The sequence below is a fragment of the Notolepis coatsorum genome (assembly GCF_963971535.1).
Source record: "Notolepis coatsorum genome assembly, chromosome: 1".
Taxonomy (NCBI): domain Eukaryota; kingdom Metazoa; phylum Chordata; class Actinopteri; order Aulopiformes; family Paralepididae; genus Notolepis; species Notolepis coatsorum.
The window spans coordinates 114985383-115012768 of record NC_140165.1 but is presented as its reverse complement, the minus strand read 5'-3'; the positions used below and the strand labels follow the sequence as shown (position 1 = coordinate 115012768).

The following is a 27386-nucleotide window of genomic DNA, read 5'->3' as shown; positions in this document are numbered from 1 at the left end:
TTTTTCTCCCATCCCAATTTACCTCTCGTGCCAATTCTCCCTCCCCTGTCCTGATCGTTGCTTGCATGTGCCCCCCACTGGCCGGTCGTAGGAAGGATAGAAGCCCATCACATGTCCCCTCCGATACATGTGGAGGCAGCCAGTCACATCTTTTCACCTGCCAGTGCGGACTCTCATTGGCGAGGTGTAATGTGTGGGAGGCTCACACTGCCCCCGCCATTTCCTGTCTTTGCTATGCAGGCGCCCTGACCGACCTGTAGGAGTCGCTGTCAGACGATCAGACTACCACCCATCGACTCCCCTTCCGCTGGCTCTGCCAATTGAGTCATGAATGACGGCCGGCCCAAGCCGGAGGCAACACTGACAGCCGGATTCGATACCGGTGTCTCTTGCGTTGGTGACGAGCGCAATGTCCGCTGCGCCACCCAGCTGCCAATAAGTAAGGGATAACGTATAGCTACGAGGTCATTGTCGCAAAATAATTGACCGACACGGAGTTTAGGTGTTCTTTAAACGTAGTGAAGGTCAATTATTTTGCGACAATGACTATAGAGTATAGCTATACATTATCCCGCTTATTACATGGCTAACTTACTAACAATATACCTAATTCATTTTACACCATCGACAAGACGAGATCAAAATTTGCAGACGCAGTTCTGTTCTGTCGCTCCGCTGTCATCGCCGGCAGCTTCGCCAGCAGCCGGCAGGTGTGTCTGATTGGCTGCACTGATGCAGTGTGTGTCAGTGGGCTTGATTGCTACAGCTGCGCACAGCAGTCATTATTGCTCGGCAGAGGTCCGTTATCGAGTAATAACGGACCTCTGACGAGCGCTATTGACCAATCACAATCAAGCATTTCGGCGAATGTTAAAACGCCATGTAATAAACAACTATAATCTATAACACATGTAATCCGATTAGTCTGTTGGAGATTTATTTTATTATTTAGTATCACAGTGAAATTGAAACATAGTAGCACTTTTGTCACAGGGGACCCATGTTGGCCCCTGCGCTGTAATATAAGAAACACTGGCCTATTACATTTGACTTTAGTTAAGGCAATGATAAAGATATGCATATTGAATCACAAGGCAGTACAAGTGTGAGTAAGAAACCGTGTGGGACACATTAAAAACGTGGTATCTCGTGTAAGGTGGGGCGCGAGGTCCAATGAGGTTAAAGGTGCTATAGATAACATTCAGCCACTAGATGCACTAGAATAGATTACTAGAGCACCAGCATGTCAACCAAAACAAATGGTGTGCTCACACAGGATTACATTATTGTGCGCTGTACCATCAAACTAAGTTCAGATCAAACTGTCAAACTAGTTTATACAAACTAGTTTATACTAGTTGTCAGAAACATACTTTAGTTTGAACTTTAGGTTGAAAAAGAGAAAGTTGACGAGCGAGCAAGCCGCCGTTTTCCTTTTGAAAATGGGAGCAGAGAAACAGGGACCTCTCAACTAGGAATGGACATGAGTCATCGATTACTCGAGTACTCGCCGTTTCATCAGACTTTTTGGAGGGTGCCCAATCTTAACTTTTTCACCAAAAGTCCTTGATTATGCCACTGAAACAGTGCACAGTGAGACTTAATAAAATCGGTAGAGTGTATGACTCAATGTAATCTCTTTATTGCTGCTGTCATGCACTTCTAAAAATGTATCTCCCTAAACGATTACTAAATACTACTACACTAGAGTACACATTACTCCTGCCCATCCCTACTCTCAATTAGCCGCACGTTTATCCAATCAGTTGCATTCCACGTGGGGAAATGGGAAGTAGGGAGGGGATGCACATAACATGTAAGTAACAACATTCATTTCGGACCTGCCAAATGTTTTAAATTGTAAATTCATGCATCACTCATTTCTATTGGGGAGAAAGCAATACTTTTATTCCACACCTTCGCAAAAGCTCTGTGGATGTATTATATATATAAAAAAAAAATAGAATAAAAACTTAGTTTCTATACTCCATAATTGCGTACAGACGTTGGCTGTCAACACAGTATCATCTCAATTTCACCACATTCATGATCAGGCTTAGTGAGAACCATTGTGTTCCATCCCTGTGTTGGTTACGACGCATCAACAATATATTTGTTTCATAGCGCGTAAGAGAGATCAGCTGTATGGCACTGGCCTTCATAGTAGCTAGAATGTAGCGAACAAGATGTCATCTACAGAGACACAACATGTAAAATCGACAATGTACAATAATTGATACATAAGTCTGAACCTGAACCACCACAGTGTGTTTGATCCATACTGGCACCAGGGTGTGTGAAACAGATAGTAAACTTCACATTGTGCTATTAAGATTTTGCAATCTTTGTAAATATACAATAATCTAATGTTTCTCTAAAATTCCTGACCTAGAGGACAGGGAAGCTGTTCTTTCTGTCTCAGGGACCTAATGAGTGATGCTCAGGCCACCTTCATGAACACTGCACTGTCTCAGGGACCTAATGAGTGATGCTCAGGCCACCTTCATGAACACTGCACTGTCTCAGGGACCTAATGAGTGATGCTCAGGCCACCTTCATGAACACTGCACGTTAAAAGAAAAGAACAAACAATAGTATCAGCGACATCCCAGAGACCAGCCCCGGCCCCTCCCTCCTCAATCTTTCTCTGGTCCCTCCCTGGTCCTGCAGTTTGAGATACACTACAGAAGAATGTCTCAGAGGTTTATTTATGAGAATCAAGGACCTCAATTGTCCTATTTAACTATGACGTTATGATGTAAACAAGAATAGAACTCATAATGCCGTCAGGTGAGCGGGACGTAAATGCCACTAGCTCTCTTTGAAAACAACAAGGGTTGTATTGATATTGCCTTTTGTACATCACTAAATTAGGAAATTCTTTCTTCATTTCAGTTGTAGTGATTGTAAAATCGATTGATAAACGTCATATCTATGTGAGGACTTGGGGGGTATACCGAATATGAAGGTATAGCCAATTAGCCATGGATCCATGCAACGGTATGGACGGTATATACAAATAAAATAAAATCACACTTGTATTCTTTAAATTTATCTAAAGAATGTTTTCCTTTCAGCAGTATTATGACATCACACTGGTATTTCATTGCACCAGAAAAAACAAATACCGTCAATCAATATCACTATATCGTCAAAAATACGAAAAATACTGTGATATCATATTTTAAGCATATCGTTCAGCCCTAATCTAAGCATTGTCTTTTAATTCACCAAACAGCCATTGACCATATTCACATGGTGGCCATTTTGCTCTCATGTCATGCTCAGGTTGGGTTCCTTTCCACCCTGTTCCCACTACATTTACATTTAGTCATTTAGCTGACACTTTTATCCAAAGAGATCAAAATGGCTGCCATGTGACAGTGAATATGGTCAATTGCAATAGCTAAAAATAGCGAGATCTCGATTAATTTTGACTAGCTAACCCAAGAGACATTGTGTGTACATAGTCACATCATAGGGTAATCGTCTGAACCATTTGGCAGACAACTACGCATACCAAGATCTGATGAAAACGTAGATCTATTTCATTATTGTCCATGTTGTTATGTATTTCTATCTAAACTCGGCCAGAACAGCGTTGTGCTGGACCTTTTTCTTCAATGAAGGCGACAATGATGATGATGATGATGGCGAGGAGGATGACGTGATGGGTGTGAGCGTGACACTGTAAAGGTTGGTGATGAAGGACTCCCAGCCGCGACGGAATGCCCGGTCCAGTGCCTGATGGGAAAAGAGAGAGGGCAGAGGTCACCGACGCTCTGTGTCCATAGCACAACCTAGCCAAGGCCTCCATCAACAGTGGAGCACTCGACATAATGCAGCCTCAGACAAAAGCGAATGGTCTGAATAGGGACTCCAGTGTTCTATAAGCATACACCATATTCAATCCATATCTCTGGATATCAACGAGAGCTTTTGTCATTCTATTGACTCCGTCTCTCATGGCCTGGCCTTGAGTCTCACAGAGGTGGCCATGTATAAGACCAGGAAGGACTGCTGGCGAGGGGGTGGAGGTGATTGGTTAATAGGAGAGGAATGTTTATGATGTGGGTTTTGGTGGGTGGGGCGACGCTCCTGCTCCATGTTGCACTGATGGAGGACCGCGATAGGAGAGGCCCAGGAATGTCACCTGAGTGTGTGCATGTGTGAGTGTGTGTGTGCGTGTGAAGTGTGTGTGTGTGCGTGTGCGTGTGTGCGTGTGTGTGTGTGTGAGTGTGTGTGTGAGTGAGTGAGTGAGTGAGTGAGTGAGTGTGTGTGTGGTGGGCCATGAGCCCCTTTCTCTTATGAGTCAAGATCGGTGCCTGTGTATGCATGTGTGTGTGTATGCATGTGTGCCTGTGTATGCATGTGTGTGTATGTATGTGTGTGTGTGTATGGGTGTGTGTGTGTATGGGTGTGTGTGTGTGTGTTATCCACCCATTACACTGTGACCCTCTGTATCTCTCTCTCTGCACAGCAGAGAAGGAAATACAAAAAAGCAGAGGAGGGAGAGGGGGTAGAAAGAGAGAGAAAGAAGTGAAGGAGGGCTGAAGAACCGAGGTCAGCCTACAAAGAAGGCAATCCCACATAGGAATGAAAGGGATAGGTAGAGAGGGAGAGGTATAGAGAGAGAGTGGAGAGAGAGTAGGGCAGGGGTAATAGAGTGAAAGACAAACAGAGAGATGAGTTTAGTTCAGTTCCTAGATAGTGGGAGCTCCTGAAAGCAACGTGACAGTGTGTGTGTGTGTGTGTGTGTGTGTGTGTGTGTGTCACCAACATGCTCATCAGATACAAGTACATGAGGTAGAGCTTGAAGTGATACCATGGAAAACAATGTTCCCTCAGTCCAATGTTCCCTCAGTCCAATGTTCCCTCAGTTTAATGTTCCCTCAGCTCAATGTTCCCTCAGTTTAATGTTCCCTCAGCTCAATGTTCCCTCAGTTTAATGTTCCCTCAGCTCAATGTTCCCTCAGTTTAATGTTCCCTCAGTTTAATGTTCCCTCAGTTTAATGTTCCCTCAGTTTAATGTTCCCTCAGTTTAATGTTCCCTCAGTTTAATGTTCCCTCAGTTTAATGTTCCCTCAGTTTAATGTTCCCTCAGTTTAATGTTCCCTCAGTTTAATGTTCCCTCAGTTTAATGTTCCCTCAGTTTAATGTTCTATACTATTCTATACACTATCAAATGACCACTCCGCTTTTAACATTGTTATTGTTATCAATGGAAACCAAATAGTCACCACAGTACAGGAAAGTACACCTGAAAGTACACTTTACTTTTCTTTTCTTTTGAACAATATTATAAATAGCAATAAAGGGAAACAATCCTATCAGAGATCAGATTGCGTCAGGTGGCACCTACGGAAGGGTACTGCGCTTTGACCCTTTGGTAACACAAGTATTATTAGGGGTGACATAAACATCTCCATGGCGACTAATAGCTCTGCATGTGGAAGCTGCTCTTATCCTCGGAACGTCACAGAGAGGACTTTAACCTCACTGTTCTACCTAACTCTGAGAATTCCATTCAGTTATGTAACCACGCCCGGCAGGTTAAACTTTAACCGGGGAGGAGACGGCAGTGTGTGTCTCTGTGTGTGTGTGTGTCTGTGTGTATGTGTGCCTTGTATGCTTGTGATGTATGTGGATGTCAATAAATGACTCAAATGTATGTGTGTGCTCGTGTTATTAAGTTACGTGGTAAGTCTAAAGGGGCACTTCACCAAAAAAGACAATGCTGATTTTATTTTGCACAAAATCTCACACCTCCTTGTGTTGTCTTAAATTACAGCTCAATGAAATGATGTCACTATAAGACAAGGTATTACTATTATTGTATCTACATCATTTCATGGAGTTGTGATTAACACAGTGATTCAATGTCCCGATGACATCACTGGTGGCCATATTCAAACTCATTTACTCTCATCAAATGAAATGAATTAGTTGCAAAAACTGTTTAGAGTTTAAGTGAGTGCAACTGAAATGTACTTTGTGTAATAGATACTAGTTACCTCCAGTCAGTACAGACAGGAGCTCGACCCCACTGCCTGACTTTGCGTTAGTTCGTGGCTAACTAGCCGGAGCTAGTATGAGGAACAGCATGGGTTGTGCTGAGAGAGGACTCTACTGATCATAGCATCATTGGTAAGAAACCTTTCTACTTGTTCTCTATTTTGTCTCTTTTGCCCTCTCTCTTTCTGTTTGTGTGTCTCACCTTGCGGTAGTTCTTCAGCGTGTTCCTCTTCACCGCCTTCATCCCTTCTTCCTGTTCTCTCTCCATCTTCCTCTCCTCCTCCTCCTCCTCCTCCTCCTCCTCCTTGTTCTCCTCCTTGTTCTCCTCCTCCTCCTCTCTCCCTCTCTTCTTGTCCCTGATCATCACCTGGTCGTCTGCGTCCGCCCCCCTCGTCGGCTCCTCCTCCTCCGGTCTCCTCGTCTCCACCACCTCCATGGCGGTGACCTCCGGGACCCTGCTCTCCGCACCCTGGCCCGACCCCTCGTCCCCGGGCGGGTCGTCCTCGGCCTCCTCCTCCTTCTGCTGCTTCCTCCGGGAGCTCATCCTCCACCGGCTGCTCAGTCGGCTGGGTTTCCTCCTCAACAGGATCTCCTCGTCGTCCTCCATCATGCCCAGGTTAAAGTCAAACACCCCGGCTTCGCCTCCGCCTTCAGGGACGCGGTGCACCGGGGGGGCGGTGCTCGGTGTCGGCCCGTTCATCTCCGCGCTCCCCTCCTCACACGTCCCGTTCCACCTCTCCACCTCTGCCTCTCTCCCTCCTCCTCCTCCCTCTCCATCCCGCTCCCCGGAGATCTGGGGTTCGTCGAGGCGCCCGTAGAAGCCGCTGGATTTGTCCAGGAACTTCGGCGCTCGGATGGAACTCCGCAGGGTGCCTTTTCTGGAGCTCCTGCCGATGGTCATCTTTTCTTTCTCTTTGTTTATTTGTTTCAATCGCTCCTGGACTTGTGTTCCTCCTTTTGTTTCTTCTCGCCTCACACTTGTTCACTCCACACTTTGATAGGATGGGTTAAAACTCTTTTCGAATCAGTTCTCGTCGACAGAGTTATCCAGTCCCAGTCTCTCTTCTCTCTCTCTCTTCGTCTCGCACGCTCTTGTTCTTTTCTTCTCGCACACAAATCCGTTTTCTTCCTCTGTCAGGGAAGGGAGGAAGGAGAAGTGGAGAGATTAGTCTAACGCCGTTACATAAACCCACTCTAAATCATTTCCGTCACAGCTGCCAAAGTATTTCATGCACACGGCCGAAGTCAGGAGGAGGCGAGAGCCTGATGAAGAATTATGACGAGGGGAGGACAATAATTCTGAATGAATGAGATGGTAGTTACAGTGGGAGATGATCTTGTACAGTCTGTGTGTGCGTGTGTGTGTGTGTGTGTGTGTGTTGGATGGTATGTAGATCTTCTGATCTGATCTGACCGAGTGACAGGTTCAATATGTGTGTGTGTGTAATAATGTTGTGCAAATGTGTGTGCGTGTGTCTTGTGTCTTGTGTGTGTGTGTGTTTGCTATCTGAGTCAGTATCATTCAGGATGGTATGTACTGTAGATTTACATCTATGGCGTGATGTGAGTGAGAGTGAGGTCAGTGAAAGTTCAGTGTGATTGATTGATTGATTGAAAAGTTTATTAACAGATTGCAGAATGGGTACAATACAGTACGGCTCAATACACACAATTGTTAAGGAGATGCAGACCAGAGAAAGACTTTAGTCTTGTTTACATCAGGGTCCCCCATTTTCAATTCATCATATGACACACAAGTTTATCAAGTTTCTGGTAATGTAATGTATTTTTGCTTTAGCTTTTGTTTTTTATATATGTTTTTTATATATGTTGTATATTTGTATTTACTAACAGACTCTATTCTGATAGGTCTTTCCTTTGGTCATTGAGGACCAATAGACTCAGGCACACCTGCACCGTGATGCCATTTCCTGCCAAGTCATTAACCACCTGTGTATATAACCACCATCTTGACTGCATGTGCATTGCAAGCTATAACACTGACGAAGGAATATGTAATTCCGAAACATGTTTGTTTCAGGCTGCCATTAAATACTTGAACCTGAGAGTGCTGGTCTAGCTTCACTGCTTCTTTTTTATATAATACTTAATGGGATTTCAGCACCCAGTGTCGAATCTTGAGAGCGCGGTCTAACTTGACATTTCATATGACACACACGACATACAGATAGACAGTACTGCTACATCTATACATTTATGACATACCAGATTTGCAAATACAGTACTGTTTGTGATACAAAAAAAATCCAGAAAGAGTGTATATACATTTGACATAGAAGCTGTACATTGGAGGAGGTTGGGTAGGTGGGGTGGGGTTGGGTGGGGCTGTACATTGGAGGTGGGGGGGGGGGGGGGGGACACTGTACACTGTACATTGGAATACTGACATACATTTTTTTTTTGATCCACTTTTTCTCCCATTTTTCTATATTTTCTCCCATCCCAATTTCGTATCATCCAATTCAACCCTCCCCTGTCACGAACGCTGTTTCTTGCCTCCCACAAGCCGGCTGCAATGTGGACTAAGTCATACATAGCACAAGTCCCCTCCGGTACTTGAGGTAACAGCAGTCGCATCTTTTCACCTGCGCAGCTCGACCTCTCAGTGTCGAGGAGTAACGCGTGGGAGGCTCACGCTGCCCCCGACACTTCCTGATTCTACTGCGCAGGCGCACCAACCGACTTGTAGGAGTCGCTTGTTCACAACGTTCGATCCCCACCCTTCAGTTTTCCCTCCCCGTAATACGGCCAATGTGTATTACTGCGGACGACCAGCCAAACTGAAAAACAATGTGGAGAGCTGGATTCGAACACGCGAATCCTAGCGTCTCCACACTGGTGGCGAGTGCCTTAGACCACTACACCACCTAGCCGCCCTGAATACTGACATACATTTGACATAGAAACTGTACATTGGAGGAGGTTGGGTAGGTTGGGTGGCGCTGTAATTGGAGGTGGGGGGGGGGGGGGGGGGGGGGTTGGGTAGGGGGGGGGCACTGTACATTGGAATACTGACAAGGCCATACTTGGTCTTTACTGTACAACTGGGTTAGGACATTTGTAGAGGCCAGTTTCGAATTGCAGTCTCCCGTAGGTGTTCTTTGAGAGTGTTTTTGAAAGTGGGTAGTGATTCACATTCCTTTACAGCTTTGGGTAGGGCGTTGATTGATTGATTTTTTTTATTGTGGAGTAAAAGACAGCATCCAAGGGATAAAAACATGAGAAAGTGCAAGCACTTATTTCCATCATGGTCCCTGATTTTGGACATGGACAGACATCATAAAACATAGAGCATCATAATAAAACATACTAAAACAGAGCATCATAATAAAAACATAGAGCATCATAATAAAACATAGAGCATCATAATAAAACATAGAGCATCATAATAAAACAAAGATCATCATAATAAAAAACAGAATAAAACATAATAGCAACCCCATACAAAAAAAGCACTTCCTACCCTCTCCTTCCTATGGCTATTCTATACTTCACTGGCTAGCCATTTCTTTGTGGCACGTCTAAAACTTCCCCCCTCTTCGATGTTTTTCAGGGCCACTGGAAGCTTGTTCCACTCCAGTGCTGCAGAATATAAAAATGTATTTGTGCCCATTAGGGAGTTAAATCTTGGCAGAATAAAATCCGTACTGCTCCTTCTAGTGGAGTATGAATGATTGTCACGGAATCGATTAAAATAATTAGATAGATATTTCGGACCTGTATTTTGAACTATCTTGTGTGTGAGACCTAATTTGATGTGAATTACCCTTTTATTGACCGGAAGCCAGTTTAGTTGCCTAAAGAAAGTTGGCCCTAGGTGAGTGCGTGGAGGTAGTTTAAGGACTACTCTAATTAATTTGTTTTGAGCTGTCTGAAGTTTATTTTTCAGGACCTGTGGAGCGCCACTGAACCAGGAGGTGGCAGCATAGTCAAAGTGACTCTGTACTAATGCGCCCGCTAGCATTTTAAGTGTTGCCTGGTCCAGTAGTTTCCCTTGTCTAGCTAGGAATTTCGTTTTCTGGCAGATTTTAGTGTGGGCTTTTTTAGCCATGGCCTCTCCTGTAAGATGTTTGTCCAGTATGCAGCCTAGATATACAACAGAATCCTTGTTTGTTATTTGCTTTTCACCTACTCTTACCTTCATTTCAATATCTTTACCAAGCCGTTTCTTTGATCCAAACAGGATGGCCTCTGTTTTTCCTAGATGAAGAGATAGTTTGTTATCTGACAGCCATGTCTGCACATTTGATAGCTCCTCACTAAGGGTCCTCTCCACTACTGCCAAGTCCCTATGGGAGACCAGAATGGCTGAGTCATCCGCATAAAGAAAAAGGTCTGATGAACAGGCATTCTTCATATCATTTATGTAAATGAGAAAGAAGAGCGGCCCCAGGACACTCCCTTGAGGCACCCCGCAGGTGATCGCCTTGGCTGAGGAGTAGGTCCCGTTTACATCTACCATCTGAGACCTGCCTGATAGATATGAGGTGACCCAGTTCAACGCTGACCAACTAAACCCAATCGCCTTCAATTTAAATAAAAGGACACTATGGTCAACCGTATCAAAGGCCTTTTGTAGGTCCAACATGATCATTCCACAGAATTTCTTTGCATCAATCTCCTTTCTGATGCAGTCAGTCAAATACACCAGACAAGTCTCAGTGGAATGAGATTGTCTAAAGCCTGACTGATGCTCAAATAGGATATTGTTACTCACTAAATATGTATTGATCTGTTCATGAATGATTTTTTCCATGACTTTTGATAGTATACTTAAAATGCTAATTGGTCTATAGTTACCTTTGTCTGACTTATTACCTTTCTTATAGAGTGGGATTACTCTAGCACTCTTTAGATCTGCTGGTACCTTCCCATGCTCAATGGAGAGATTGATTAGGTGGGTAATAGCAGGTGTGATGCTCTCTGCTGCGTCGTTAAGAAACCTAGCAGGCATCTGATCTAATCCTGTCACTTTACTGGAATTAAGTTGATTTAGCCTCTTGAGGACTGCGCTCTCTGTCACTTTACTAAAAGAAAAGGAGTCCTCTTGCAGCTCTAGTTGTGAGTAATACTCATTAACCTGTGCTTCTCCAAAACGCCCTGAATGCTGTGGGAGATCTTTTACCAGATTACTTGCCACTGATGTAAAGTACGTGTTCAGCCCCTCCGCCACCTCTTTTTTGTCTGAGGTCAATTTACCCTCGTGGTTCAAACTAAGGCTGCTAGGTTTGGTTTTTAGCCTTTTGCTGTAGCCTAGATCCTTTAATGATTTCCACAATTTACTGGGGTTGTTCCTGTATTCGACTATCTTTTCAGAAAAGTGGGATTTTTTGGCTGTCATAATCTCCCTGTTCGCTTCACTTCTTAGTTTCTTAAACTCTTGGTAGTCTGAATTATCCCTTGATTTCTTAAATTTTGAAAAACTTAGATTTCTTAAATGTATCAGTTTTAAAATGTCATCAGTAACCCAGGGCTCTGTTCTACGCTTGATCCTTACCACTTTGCTTGGTGCTAGTTTCTCCACTACATTTAGAAAAATAGATTTAAAACATATCCAGGCGTTATCAATATTATTACATTTCAGAACAGTTGCCCAATCTACATTATTAAAACACTCGATGAGAGCAGCTTTGCTGTAGTTTTTCAGAGACCTAATTTTCACTGTATTGTGACACTTAAATATATTTCTCTGTATCTTCCTAGTCACAAAGATCATGGAATGGTCACTGATAGTATATTCTACTACTCCACTTTTGCTTATCCTGGTCCTATCCGATACCAAAACCAGATCAATAATGGTTTGGGAGGTGAGTGTAACACGAGTAGGTTCCTTAATCATCTGATGAAGATCAAACAATCTACAAAAGGTATCACAAGCTTTGAAAATAGTAGAGTCCTTCTTGAGAAAGTCAGTGTTTAAATCCCCAAGGACAATAATCTCTGCTGTGGTAAAGTCATCACAATTAGAGCAGGTCTCTCCCAATAAATCATAAAAATCACTCTGATTTGGGGGACGATAGCACACCCCAACGAGGATTGGTTTGCTTTTGGGGAGAGAAATAGCCAACCAGACTGCCTCTATTTGATCATTATTTAAATCATCTCTAACATTAAAATCAATATCTGACCTCACAAAAATACAGACACCACCGCCATTTCTATTTCTATCTTTCCTTATCACCGTGAAATTCTCTATTTCAATTTCAGCATCTGGTACAGAATCATCTAGCCATGTTTCACAACAGCAGATTATTGAAAGATTATTCTTACTAGCAAGCAGTCGAAGTTCGTGGAGTTTGGGGAGGAGACTCCTAGTGTTTACGTGTATCAGGTGTAATCCTCTGGAATCAAAGACAGAATCCAGATTACCTGCGTCCTTTATAGTTCCATTTTCAATGGTACAGATTGATGATCCCGCTGTAATTTCACCATCACGGAGAGGTGATCGATGTGGATCCTCCCGACTATCCCGGCCCCGTCTTTCTTCACTGCCCGCGTCAGGTAACGATTTAACGGTGGCTCCAGCTTCCTCAATCCTCTCGAAGTTGCCTCTCCACCCGATGTCGTTCCCTGCTTCACCGTCTCCTTCTCCCGATGCTCCGCACTCGGATCGCCCGGCGTCATCTCCTAAGGCCCTCGGAACAGCTCCCAGGCAGAGAAGTGCAGACGGATCGGTGAAGATGTCACAGATAACGCCCGCAGATTCCCCGAACCCCGAGCTTACCTGAGGGGAGGTGTAGTCGCTCCTCGGCAGATCCGTTAAATTGATTCCTTCCCCATTTGAATTTGAATTCCCCGGGCCAGGACACTGATGAATATCCCCGGACAATAGCAGGCAAATTGCTATAATAAGCCTCCCAGCGTTTACGTTCCGCTTGTTTGATTTTAATTTGACGCGGAGTTGCCCCAGGTGACAAACAAATGAAGTCAACACCGCCGCTTTACCGAAGCCAAAATGTTTGGCGTTCATTCCGTTCGAAGGAGTATCATCAATTTGTGATTTACATTCCTTTAAGAATCTGCAATTAAAATCATGAGGGGTATAGCCAAGAAACCCCGCAATGTTTAAGAACAAGATAAAAGTTAGGAGAGCTGCTGTTGCTCCAGCCACACCCGATGCCATAGTTGTCAGCTGTCCTCCTCTCTGGTAAACAAGAATACCCTGAAGACTCTAGCAGGAGCACTCATTCAAGGGTACTACGACTATGCTTGCACGGTTCCACATTGATGTGGCATAATTGCGAAACGTGTTTAGTCCCTTGTTTGAGCCGAATCTGGGTTTTACATGATTTGTGGAGCTCCCTCTGGTGTTGCGTTCGTGGTATTCACTGACCTTTGGGAAGTATTTTGACATGTACATGGGTACATTGGTCGTGTAGTGTATCTTGTAGACCAGGCTCATTGCAAGTTGCTGTACTCTGTCGTCTACTCTAAGCCATCCTAGGTTGGCAAAGTGGGCAGGGGTGAGGTGGGTTCTAGGAGTCAGGTCAAGCAGTAGTCTGACTAGTTTGTTTTGAGATGTTTGTAATTTGGTTTTTAGTGCCTTTGAGGTGCTTTGGTACCATGAGGTGCAAGCATAGTCGTAGTACCCCTGAATGAGTGCTCCTGCCAGAGTCTTCAGGGTATTCTTGTTTACCAGAGAGGAGATCCGGTACAAGAATCGAGTTCGTTGGTTGACCTTTTTTATTACATTGGATGCCATTTTGTCACAGGAAAGATTAGCCTCTAGGATGGAACCCAGGTAGGTAATTTCATCTTTCCTTGTGACAATATTGTCACCCACTGTGACTGAGAAGCCGTCGGTCTTGCTGAGTTTGTTATTTGAACCGAAGAGAATGGACTCTGTTTTGCCCATGTGTAATGATAGTTTGTTGTCGGCGAGCCATATTCAGATTTTGCCTAGTTCCGAGCTGAGGGTTTTTTCAACCTGTAACTTGTTCTTGTCAGAGACCAGCAGGGCTGAGTCGTCCGCAAACAGGAACAAGTTGCAGTCACAAGCTGACGACATGTCATTTGCATAAATTAGGAACAGTAGCGGTCCTAGTATGCTTCCTTGTGGAACACCACAGTTCACTGTGAGGGGGGGGGGGGGATAGGGTACCGTTTACCTCCACCATCTGTTCTCTCCCCTCCAGGTAGGATTGTATCCAGCTCACTGATACACTATCAAAACCAAGTGTGTGTGTGTGAGTACATAATGGGTCATAGTGAAGAAGTGTTAGAAGAAGAGTGAAGAAGAGGAAGAGAGAGGAAGACATGCATGTTTATGATCAAATTGTTGCAATTGATCACATGTAGATCTGTGGCGTGAAAAAAATATTTGGTCAAGCTATATATTATATAGAGTATGTGTCTATTTGTGTGTGTGTGTGTAGTTGTAGAGTGATAGACAAAATGTGTTGTAGTCAATGTTATCAGGGTCATTAAAACAAGAGACAAGACATGTCAAAGGTAAAGACACAATGTTCTTAAACACGCACACACGTACACACACATGCACGTGTCCACACACACACACACACACACACACACACACACACACACACACACACACACACACACACTCCCTACTTTGACTCTGAGTTCTCCAGTTGGATGCTACCTGCTTTGCTAAAATCGATGACTTCATCTTGACGATACCATGAGTCACTGTCAATGCTCTCACCTGGACAGTCATCAATCAGGTTAAAGGGGAACTACTCTCAATTGTAATCATTCATACGTGTTATTCCATTTGTGAACACGAACAACTCTCTCCCTGATCCCAAAAACTAGAGTGCTTGAAACTCTAATTTGTGATCAGGTATAAAGTCTGAAGCTGCTCCTTAAACAATGACTTGGGGAAGATGTTAGAGGCGACACTGAGAACAGTGTATAATGACTTGGGGAAGATGTTAGAGGCGACACTGAGAACAGTGTATAATGACTTGGGGAAGATGTTGGAGGCGACACAGAGTCTGTTTCAGGACTGAGAACGCTACTATAGAATAAAGCTCATTGGATATAAAATTTCAAACAAACATCGTTTGAGTCTTACTTCTCTGGTTTCTGGCTTTGGGAGAGAATAGCAATATTCACAAATATTGACCTTCCTGGTCTGAAATAACTGGAATGATTCATTCGGGTGATTTCAAGTGGAATTCAGTTTTAGATTTCACATACTGTATGCTGTCGGAATTCATTCAATGCATATTTTTTTAAACTCATGATTAACCTTTTAGAAAAAAATATATATATATATATTTTTTTACTAGACTTCACTCGGGTGTATTATTGATACTCTCATTGATACTATGTTTGTTTCTGACTTAAAGTGTTAGAGAGAGAGAGGGGAGGGGGTGAGAGAGATGAGGAAGGGGCAAGAGAGAAAGAGAGCTGGGAGAGTGTGTGTGTGTGTGTGTGTGTGTGTGTGTGTGTGTGTGAGAGAGAGGGGGGGCGGGGGTGTGAGTCCTCAGCCCTTGTGTGGGTGAATGTAACAAGTTCCTAACGTTTTCTTTCCCCCATTATTTCATGTACACTTTATTCATTGTTTTAAACTTATTATTTTCTTTTTATTAAGTTATTTTGTGCATCACTCTGTTTTGAATTTGATGCAAATTTGCAATGCATGAGGGTCATCCTTTTGTGTTAAATGGCTGCATAAAGCAAGCATTTGTTGACTCTCATGTTGATAAGAGTATTAAAACTTGGAACTTGAAAAAGATCCGGGTAGATAAAACGTATTTTTTTTGAAAAATGCGATTAATCGTGAGTTAACTATGGACAATCATGCGATTAATCAGATTAAATATTTTAATCGATTGACAGCACTAATTCCGAGTTAATTACATTGTTTACACTGTTTATAAAAAAAATCTGATATTTTTTATATTCAGATCTAATTGTATTGCCTATATTTATGTATTTCTAATATTACAATGCCCATACCTGTACCTCCCCTCCCGCCTCCCTCACGCTGCTATGACACCCAAATTTCCCCAAGGGGATCAATAAAGGAATATTTTAACTTATCTTATGTTATCTTAAATTACACAGACTTCAAGTCTCGTCTTTGCCCATTCGATATGGACATTTGAGATGTAAAAGTGTGAAATGTATAGTTTAAAGGTATAGTTGACTGAATTCTGACTAAGCTTCTAAGCGGAGTTAGACTTTGACACCAGACTCTCCAATTGGAAACCGGTTGCCAGAATCAATGACCTCATGTTGAGGGGGGTGCAGTTTGACCTCATGTTGAGGGGGGTGCAGTTTGACCTCATGTTGAGGGGGGTGCAGTTTGACCTCATGTTGAGGGGGGTGCAGTTTGACCTCATGTTGAGGGGGGTGCAGTTTGACCTCATGTTGAGGGGGGTGCAGTTTGACCTCATGTTGAGGGGGGTGCAGTTTGACCTCATGTTGAGGGGGGTGCAGTTGGTCAACGTGGACAGACTGGCAGTGGCAGTAGAGATAAAGGACACTGGTGCTCAATGTGGGAACATGCTGTTTCTATGGACAAAGACACTGTCATTAGTGACAGTGTTGTAGTACTCGAGTCCAGGACTGATTTTCAGGACTCGTGACTCGACTTGGACTTGGACTCGAGCATTGACTGCATTCGGACTCGGAAGGTGCAGGCGAGGACTCGGACTTGTTAATTGATAAATAGTTTATTTGAGTTATTTGACGCTCTAGAGCTCTCAATAATCCGCCAATTGCGAAAATTATTGGTCAGGGTTGTAGCCAATGAGTGTAGCTTTCCAATGATACCCCACCTGGGAGTATGCAAATAAGGGATCTAGGTAAAAGTTGACGAGGGGCGGTCAGGTGGCGTAGCGGAGATTGCGCTCGTCACCAACGCAGGAGATGCTGGGTTCGAGCCCAGCTCTCGGCGTTGCTACCAGCTTGGCTGGTCGTTCATACTAATACAATTGGCAGTATTAGGGGGTGGAAAGCTGATGGGTGGGAATCTGGCATTGTGGACAGCGACGCCTACAGGTCAGGTCTCTGCGTTTGCTAAGCGGGGCAGGACTTGGTGGAGATGGCGTGCCCTCCCACGCGTTACACTCCACCAATGAGAGTCCTCGCTGCCAAGTGTAAAGAGCGTCACTGGCTTGACGGCGCACGTCAAGGAAGCGTGGGTTCGACAGCAGGACACCCTTGTACCGACTCATAGGAGAACATGCGAACAACAACCAGGTAGGGGAGGGGGGGAATTGGCACAACGACTAAATTGGGACGGGGAGAAAATCAGAGAAAAATAGGAGAAAGAGAAGGTTAAAAAAAAATTCAAAAAAAGTTGACGAGCGAAAACCAGAAGTGAAAAACATTCCGAATGAATGGCCGTGGATGAGGAAATGGAATACAGGAGACGTCGAGAGCTTTTTTTTGGCACATGATTTACCCAGATCTCTCTAGTCTAGAAGACTCATTTCTGAATGGAATTTTATCAAATTTGGACCTGTGCTACACAAGACTTCAGGCTATGGATATGCCATGTTTTCCAGCTTATTTTTTGCAACTGCTACAGAAAAGTACACAAGTCCAGCTTGTTAAGAGGTTAAAATGTCACTCATGCACTGTGAGTCGTTCACCTCTCAGCTGTACATGGCAGGGACACATTCAGGATGCTGTCCAGAATCAATGGGGGTCATGTTGATGGTCTGTGTCGTTGTCGGTGCACCAGCTGTCAATAAAGCTGGACGTGGTTCATGTGCACTGAGAGTCATTCACTTCTTCTGGTTATCATGTTTATGTACATTCTGTACTTTTAGCAAGTATGAGAACAAGGTCTAAGGGTATAACACACACACACACACACACAGACACACACACACATACATACACAGACACACACACACAGACACATACACAGACGAGCGCACATGCACACAAACACACCATTTATGTTTATGTCAAATATGGGGACATTACATAGAACCTTAACCTAACCATAACTTAACCCTAACTTTAAAGGGGCACTTCACCAAAAAACAATGCTGATTTATTTTGCACATAATCTCACACACATCCAAAAACTATAAACGGTTTTGCACACATTAATTTAGTTCGACAGTTATTGAGAGTAAATGAGTTTGAATGTGGCCACCTTGTCATCCTTGTGTTGTGTTAATTACAGCTCAGCTAAATTACAAGGTAGCAGTCCCTATAAGCCAAGGTATTGCTATTTCTTAATAATTTCATGGAACTGTAATTAGCACAACACAAGGATTCAATGTCGCCGATGACATCACTGGTGGCCATATTCAAACTAATTTACTCTCAATAACGGTAAAACTAAATGAATGTGTGCAAAACTGTTTAGAGTTTTTGGATGTGTGAGATTATGTACAAAATAAATCAGCATTGTGTTTGTGAAGTACCCCTTTCACCTGACAAGAACCAAACCCTAACACACACACACACACACACACACACACACACACACACACACACACACACACACACACACACACACACACACACACACACACACACACACACACACACACACACACACACACACACACACACACACACACACACACACACACACACACACACACACACACACACACACACACACACACACACACACACACACACACACACACACACACACACACACACACACAATTCCAGTAAATCTAATGGACTCAGCAAATTAAATGTTTCTTATTCTCACTGTGAAAAGTTGTAAAGTTGATGAGACACAGATAAAGTATCAATTGACCTGTGGACGAGCATTATCTAAAACCACGACTCAGAAACACCTGTTAGTCTGGGTCGATACTAAGTAACTAACTAATTAACTAACTAACTAACTGGCCACTTTGGATCAACTGGCTGTAATGGGGTATCTAATAAATAGAGAGGGAGGGGGGAGAGAGAGAGAGAGAGAGAGAGAGAGAGAGAGAGAGAGAGAGAGAGAGAGAAAGAGGGGGGAGGCAGAGAGAGACAGAGAGAAAGAGAGAGAGGGGGGAGGTAGAGAGAGAGATAGGGGGAGGAAGAGAGAGACAGAGTGAGAGAGAGAGAGGGGGAGGTAGAGAGCGAGAAAGAAAGAGAGAGGGGGAGGCAGAGAGAGAGACAGAGATAAGAGAGGGATGCAGAGAGAGAGAAAGAGGGGTGAGGCAGAGAGAGACAGAGAGAAAGAATGAAGGGGGGGTAGAGAGAGAGAAAGAGAGAGAGGGGAGAGGGGAAGGCAGAGAGAGATAGAGAGAGAGAAAGAGAGAGGGGCAGAGACTGAGAAAGAGGGGGAGGCAGAGAGAGAAAGAGGGTGAGGTAGAGAGAGAGAAAGAAAGAGAGAGAGAGGGGGAGGCAGAGAGAGACAGAGGGAGAGAGGGGGATGCAGAGAGAGAGAGGGTGGGAGGCAGAGAGAGACAGAGAGAAAGAAAGAGGGGGGAGGTAGAGAGAGAGAAAGATAGAGAGGGGGAGGCAAAGAGAGATAAAATAAATAATAAAGAGATAGAGGGGGCAGAGAGACTGAGAAAGACAGGAAAAAGTAACAGAAGAAGAATCTCTTTGAGCCGATTCTTTCACACGACATTCCCTCTACTCTCTTTCTTGACTCTGTAAGAACACATTTAACACCAGCTTTGTGTGTATTTTGAACAAAAGTTCCATAAATATACATAGAGCTTAAAATATACACTGTGGCTTTGTGTTGTTGTGTGGAGTGGTGTTTGGCAATACTTCAAAGGACGTCAGAAGAATACAGAGTTGAATCTATAGCGTTGGATGAAAGAAAAGATTGAAAGAGTGATTCCTCTTACCTGTGATGTTGCGGTCTTCTGCTCTCCCTCTGCGAGTGGAGTCTGTGTGTGTGGGCACAGGTAAACTGTGTCTCCTCTCTCTGTGTGTTAGTCTCTCTCTCTCTCTCTCTCTCTCTCTCTCTCTCTCTCTCATTGGTCTGGTGGAGCTGGGAGTCAGGGACGCCTGTACGTTAATGCCAAGCAAGCAGTGCAAAAATGCTTCCGCATTCGTCACCGCACGCTAGTGCGGTAAAGCGCCCTTCTTTTCAGACACGCGCTACCGTGCGTGCACCGGCGGCGGCGTGCTCGCTCAGGCACCCCTCTGTCAGACTCCGTCACACACAGACCCTGCCTGAACCTGCCTGTCTCACTGAAGCAAACGCACACGCACACACACACACACATACAGTAGACACATGTATAGACACACACACACTCATATACACCCACACCGACACCGACACGCGCACACACACACGCACACACACACACACATACAGTAGACACATGTATAGACACACACACAGACACACTCATATACACCCACACCGACACACACACACACACACACACACACACACACACACACACACACACACACACAAACAAACAAACAAACAAACAAACAAACACTCACACAATCAATCAATCAATCAAATGTATTTATATAGCACGTTTAAACATGACGCTTGTCAACCAAAGTGCTTCACATAGCTAAGCTAAGAACAAAGAAAAGTATAAAATAAACAGAAAAAAAACAATCAACGGATAGACAAAGGAAAAACAGAACAACACGTCAACAAGTACGGCAAGAGTCAAAGTGAGTCAGGGAAGGCCAGGTGATATAGGTGGGTTTTGAGTTTTGATTTAAAAGACTCGATGGAGGGGGCAGATTTAATGGACATGGGGATGCTGTTCCAGAGGTCAGGGGCTGCGACCGCAAAAGCACTACCCCCCTAGACTTGAAGTTAGACCTACGGGTGGTTAGGAGACCCTTATCAGCCGATCTGAGGGCCCTGGCATTGGTATAGGGGGTGAGTTCAGAGTATCGGGGAAGATACTCCAGTCCTTCTACTCAGGAGCTGTAGAGAGCATCTTGACCGGAAACATCACTGCCTGGTATGGGAACAGCACGGCACAGGACAAGAAGGCCCTACAGAGAGTGGTGCGCTCAGCCGAGCGTACCACGGGTATTGCGCTACCTCCCCTGCAGGCTCTATACAACAAGAGGTGCAAATCCAGAGCCTGCAGGATAATGAAAGACCCCCACCACCCCAATAACAGCCTGTTCAAGCTGCTGAGGTCAGGCAGACGCCTGCGAACTCCAGCTACTAGGACGGAGAGGCTTAGGCTCAGCTTCTTCCCCCAGGCCATCAGAGCCTTGAACAATGAACATTGAGTGCCACAGAACACTGAACTATCCACACACAAGCACACATGAGCACACACACGACACGCACGCTGTGCACGCTCACACACTAGCAGCCACTTTAACACTTTAACAAGAGCGGGCACACACTCATGCCGCACACAGGCACACTTATGGCCAAGAGGAAAGGCCACTTTAAATTAGTATAACAACAGGAACAGTGTATTGCACTACTAAAGCTACCTAGCATGTCCTATATGCTCTGTAAATAACTATGTACAGATACCGAGATGTCACACCATGTTACCTGTTACCTGTTTATTGCACAATGTTGTTTTTTTATTGGATTCTATTATATGTTGTACCACTGTATTGCACATCGTCGCGGGCAAGACCACCCGCATTTCATTGTATACTTGTATGCCGTGACAAATAAAACTCTTGACTTGACTTGACTTGACTTGAGGAGGTCTGCTAGGTAAGCAGGGGCCTTACCATTTAGGGCTTTGTAAACCAATAAGAGGACCTTGAAGTCTATTCTAAAGCGCACCGGGAGCCAGTGGAGGGAGGCAAGTACAGGGGTGATGTGAGCTCTCTTCCTGTGAGCAGTCTAGCGGCAGCGTTTTGGGGGAGTTGTAGACGGGCTATGGTGGATTTATTTAGCCCCAGGTACAGGGAGTTACAGTAGTCTAAGCGTGAGGATATGAAGGCGTGAATTACTCTTTCCAGGTCTATGGGGGAGAGAATGGCCTTGATCCTGGCTATGGACCGGAGCTTGAAAAAGCATCCCTTCACCACCGAGTTTACCTGCCTATTGAAGGAAAACTCGGGGTCAAAGAGCACGCCCAGGTTTTTAACAAAGGGCTTGACTATAGGGGAGACAGGTTACGCAGGAGGGCCGAAAACACAGTACAACTGAACATCAGGAGCAAACAGCTCCTGATACAGCATTATCATTCCATATGTTAACCATGACAATAACTGCTTGTCAAAGATATAGACCTACAATACACAGAGGCTTGGACCACCTAGTGGGACCTGCTGGACTGTATGAAGTATGAAGCAGGGTGGTCTTCAATAAAGATATTTTCTGTGAAATAGACTGCCCAGGTGATTGCAGGCATAAGATATGATCCCTTATTGATGTCTATGAAGTCCACTTTACTTGTGAGGGCAAGGTGTAGAATGTGTTGTAGATGATGATGAGATGGGTTAAAGGGTCATTCTACTCTCTTGTATTTGTAGAAATGTTTCTGTACTAACTACAGAGTAAAATGAGCCCGTAGCCAGCTCTACACACACGATCAGGCCAGAGATAGAGTCCAGTACTGAGCATGCTCCAGCTTCCTGCTTCACAGAGGACTACACTAAGGCCAATAACTTAAGTTAAGTTTTACCTTTAGTAATCCCCTTGGGATCTGCAAAGGGATCTGCATTTGACCCATCCTAACTATTTAGGAGCAGTGAGCAGCCATACAGCACAACGCCCCAAGATCAACTCCAGTTGTAATGCCAGCACCTTAGTCAATAATAATAATAATAATAATAATAATAATAATAATAATAATAATAATAATAATAATAATAAAACTGTATTTGTATAGCACCTTGCATACAGACATTGCAGCTCAAAGTGCTTCACAACAGAAAAAAGACTTGTGGACTTTCTCAGCATCGACGGGGCACCGGTTGAGAGAGTGAACAGTTTTAAGTACCTCGGAGCCCACATATCCGAGGACTTGACATGGACCACACACATTGACAGTGTTGTGAAGAAGGCACGACAACGCCTCTACTTCCTCAGGCGCCTAAGGAAGTTCCAAGTCAGTCAGAAGATCCTTAAGAACTTCTACTCATGTACAATAGAGAGCATCCTGACTGGCAACATCACCTCCTGGTTTGGGAATAGCACTGCACAAGACTGAAGCAGACTACAGAGAGTGGCACGTTCAGCCGAACACACAATTGGAGGGGGGCTTCCCACCCTCCAGAACATTTACAACAAGCGGTGCAGGGGTAAGGCTAAGAGAATTATCAAGGACTCCAGCCACCCAAACAACTGCCTCTTTGAACTGCTGCGGTCAGGCAAGCGATACCGGAGTCTCATGGCGAGCACAGAAAGACTCAGAAGAAGCTTCTATCCCCAGGCCATCAGGTTGCTCAACGAACAATAACACTATACAACAACCATCAAACGCACATAGCACACACATCCACACACACACACTCACTTTAAACAAACAACACACTGCAGCACCCACTCTCCACACTTTAGAACACCTAAACACACTTTATATTGATTGGTAAACGATTTGCACTACAACCCATACCTCAGTACACCTTACTGTAAATTGTACCTAAATTGTACCTCATCCCATTTCTGCTTTGCACTATATACAGGGTATCTGCAGGTTTAGCCCAGTCAGATTTAAGGCTTTTTAAGACTTTTTAATGCCACTCAGAATTAAATTTAATACCAATTTCACGATAACAAAATGGCAAAAATCATGGGTACTCTCAGTACTCATTCAAGGGTACTACAACTATGCCTGCACCTCATGGTACCAAAGCACCTCAAAGGCACTAAAAACAAGATTACAAACATCACAAAACAAACTGGTCAGACTACTGCTTAACCTCACTCCTAAAACCCATTTTTACCCCTGCCCACATTCAAAACCGCTCTTAAAGAGCACCTACGGGAGACTGCAATTCGAAACTGGCCACCGTAAATGTCCAACCCCCCCCCCCTCCTAATGTACAGTCTCATCCCCATCATATATATATAATATTTTCTGTTAGGATCTCTGGGTAACAGTACTGTATATTATTTGCATATCGTATATGTCACAAATGTAACAGTACTACAGTATATACCTGTATGTCATCATGTATGTCCCTATGCCATAAATGTCATGATGTCATGTATGTTTTTACTGTATTTATTTCTGTATATTTTATTTCATTTTTATTCTATTTTACTCTACTCTTATCCTAGGCAACTTGATTGATTTGTGTTATTATTCTAATTCGTGACCTGTCCTGTCTAAATGTTTAAATGTTGAGCGATTTGCAGTGTCAAATTTCCCACGGGATAATAAAAGTATTTCTATTCTATCTATTCTATGTTGTGTATGTCAATATGAATTCAAAATGGGGGACCCTGATGTAAACAAGACAAACGTCTTTCTCTGGTCTGCATCCCCTTATTATTGTGTGTATTGAGCTGTACTGTATTGTACACATTCTGCAATCTGTTAAATAAAGTTTTCATTCATCCAGTTGTTTTGTTTTTGTGGTTTGGTTGAATGAATACTTTATTTAACAGATTTCAGAATGGGTACAATACAGTACAGCTCAATACACACAATAATAAGGGGATGCAGACCAGAGAAAGACGTTTGTCTTGTTTACATCAGGGTCCCTCATTTTCAATTCATAGTGACATTTATGACATGCACAACATACATGACATCATGACATTTATGGCATAGGGACATACATGTATATATTACTGTTACATTTGTGACATATATGATATGCAAATATACAGTACTGTTACCCATAGATCCTAACATATATATATGATGGGGAGGAGACTGTACATTAGGAGGGGGTAGGTGTGTGGTAGAAAATAAATACATAGGGTGGGGTGAAGCTCTCACTCTCATCAACACAAACGTGTCCTTGCCCTTGTTTACATCCGTGAAGAGATTTTTTGGATGCAAGAAGCCAATCCAAACCTGGCTATGTAGGACGTTTTATCTTTTCCACACGTGAATGTTTTAGCGACTTCAGAGTCAGGGAACATCGCTTGAAACACCTCTCCTAGTCCCTCATTTCCATTGTAGGACTGATGCTTTGCGACCGTATTTAGAACCCACAGTACCTCAGCTGCAAGGGTTGGCGTGGAGCCGAACGTTAGCCGGACAGGTGCAGATGTATTTGGTGGTAGACCTACCTGTCCCTCAGCAGTTGATGTGGACAGCGTCGCCGTCGAAAATAAATTTGATATTGAAGTTGTCTGCAGGCGGGTTTTTGCAGAGGTAAACATGCTTAGCGCTGTGCATGTGTGACTCGACTGCTTTTATTCCCATCGTTCCCAGTTTAAAATCCTTTTTGCAGAGTTTGCAGCGGGCCTCGTAATTATCTTTCACTGGGACCAACCACGGTGCAAAAAACAGAGGGTTTTCGAGCCAGTTCTCATTAAATTTGCACTTTCCCATGTTAAATTAACGAGTGCAAATAAATACAAATCAATTAAACTAAACGTCAGCGTTATCGCTACGGCTTGAATAACGTGTTACCTATGCTCCGGTGTTCTGAAATAGGCTCCCGACGGCGACACACATTAAGGACCACATTAAGGTTCCGCCCCACTGCGTACCGTTTGCGTGAAAGAAAAAAAAAAAGCCTGATTTATCTCCCGTTAATAGTTTCCCCCCAGATTTCACAATGAAACATAAGATGACATGGCATGTTTTTAAGACCTCCGAAAGTCGGATTTAAGACATTTTAAGACAAATTAAGGCCTTAATAGTTGATAGTTGAATTTAAGACTTTTTAAGACTTTTTAAGGTCCCGCGGACACCCTGTATATAGTATTGTATATTAGTATTGCATAGTACAAGGCCTGTCAGAAGCGATGTATTTATAATATTTAGGACATGACTTGCAATACTCTTGAATATTCGCTTAAGAAATACTGTGGGTATAGGGTCAATATAGGAAGTAGAGGAGTTACATTCCATGACAGTTTTGTAAAGCTCAGTTGATGTAATGCAAGCGAATTTTCCTATGGTTACTTTTTCGCAGGGTTTGCTGATGGTCTCCAAATAATGGTATAACAAATAATGAAAAATTAAATAAAAGTACAAATGAGAAGAAATATGTATTAGGCAGTCACATTACTGCTCAAGCTCCTCTCTCTTATATTTAAGCATTACATCACGCGCAGGAGTGGTTTGTGAACAATAAACCATGCCTAGGGGTGGTCGTTAGACCCCCCTAGGCATGGTTTATTGTTCACAAATCACGACTGCAAGTGGTGTAAAGCTTTTATACAACTGCCAGATTCATCCAACCTTATTTCTATACAATAAACACACATTAATCGAAGATTTATTGAAAAAACCATCCGCCAGAAAAAGTAGTTCCCACAACTACAAAAAAGACAAGTTGCCTCCATGTGGAAGCAGCTTGAAGTGCATCCAACCAAACTAACACATCCAACTGTGTATTATTGGAATGATTGATTGAAAATGTTATTAACAGATTGCAGAATGGGTACAATACAGTACGGCTCAATACACACAATTGTTAAGGGAATGCAGACCTACTTTCCATAGAACTTCATTCTTAGATGCTTCTATATAAAGTAGGTAAAACAAATTAAAAAGTTTTCTTTGCCCTATAGGAAAAAAAACGTTTTCTTCGCCCTATTTTTTTATTTATTTCTTTTAGCCTAAACTTAACCAGTTGGAAACCAGGGGTACAGTAATAAAATTAGCAATCAACCAATCAATCAATTCAATAGACCATGCTCACTTAAAACAGCGCTGCTTCTCTCTCAGTCTGACTCCCCCGCTGTTGCAGACAGGAGTGTGTGTGTGTGTGCGTGTGCGTGTGCGTGTGTGTGTGTGTGTGTGTGTGTTTGTGGGTACGCCAGCGTCGGACAGTGTGAGAGTGAACGCTGCAGTCAGTGGGAAGGAAGTAGAAATTTAAATCAATCAATTAATCAATCAATCAATCCGCGATTTTTCTTTTGTTCTAGATTGACTCAAGACCCATCAATTACATCATCCAACATTGTTTAAAGGACTAACACATTCCCCTTGACAGAATCGCTTCATATTTAGTCGTTATGGCGCTATCAACATTCTGGCGCTATCAACATTCTCCCGGAGGCCTGTACCCGTTCCGCAACTGTAAGTTACTTCCGGGGTAGGCCTGATTGGCCCCGACAGGCACGTGACGCGGCAAACTCAGGACGCGCAACGAGGCTGCTGAGAGCTGTCGCGCGGAAATAGGCTGTCTATTGCCATTCTCTAACACAAACTCTAACCTTAACCAGCTCCTTAACAGCGCCTAAACTTAACCGTTCTAACCTTAACCAACTCCGAAACAATGCCTAACCTTAACCTTAACCTTAACCTTAACCATGCCTAACCTTAACCATAGAAAGAATATTGCCATTCTCTAAGACAAACTCTAACCTTAACCAGCTCCTTAACAGCGCCTAAACTTAACCGTTC

General features: G+C 43.6%; 1 protein-coding gene across 5 annotated transcripts; it reads right to left on the bottom strand.

The window, feature by feature from the left end:
- Positions 1 to 920: 920 nt before the first annotated feature.
- Positions 921 to 25457, bottom strand: LOC311227338 (uncharacterized protein). 5 transcript variants are annotated; one of them, XM_084312944.1, is made up of 5 exons: positions 19785 to 19845; positions 12307 to 12681; positions 10175 to 10236; positions 6218 to 7146; positions 921 to 3744 (listed from the first exon to the last, which is right to left on the bottom strand). In XM_084312944.1, the coding sequence occupies exons 4-5, from the start codon at positions 6914 to 6916 to the stop codon at positions 3577 to 3579; spliced, it is 867 nt and encodes a 288-aa protein (XP_084169070.1). In that variant the 5' UTR covers positions 6917 to 7146; positions 10175 to 10236; positions 12307 to 12681; positions 19785 to 19845; the 3' UTR covers positions 921 to 3576. The 5 variants fall into 5 exon arrangements, with proteins under 5 accessions (XP_084169070.1, XP_084169068.1, XP_084169071.1 ...); XM_084312942.1 differs by having other exon boundaries at positions 12406 to 12681; XM_084312945.1 differs by lacking the exon at positions 10175 to 10236 and having other exon boundaries at positions 12406 to 12681.
- Positions 25458 to 27386: the final 1929 nt, after the last annotated feature.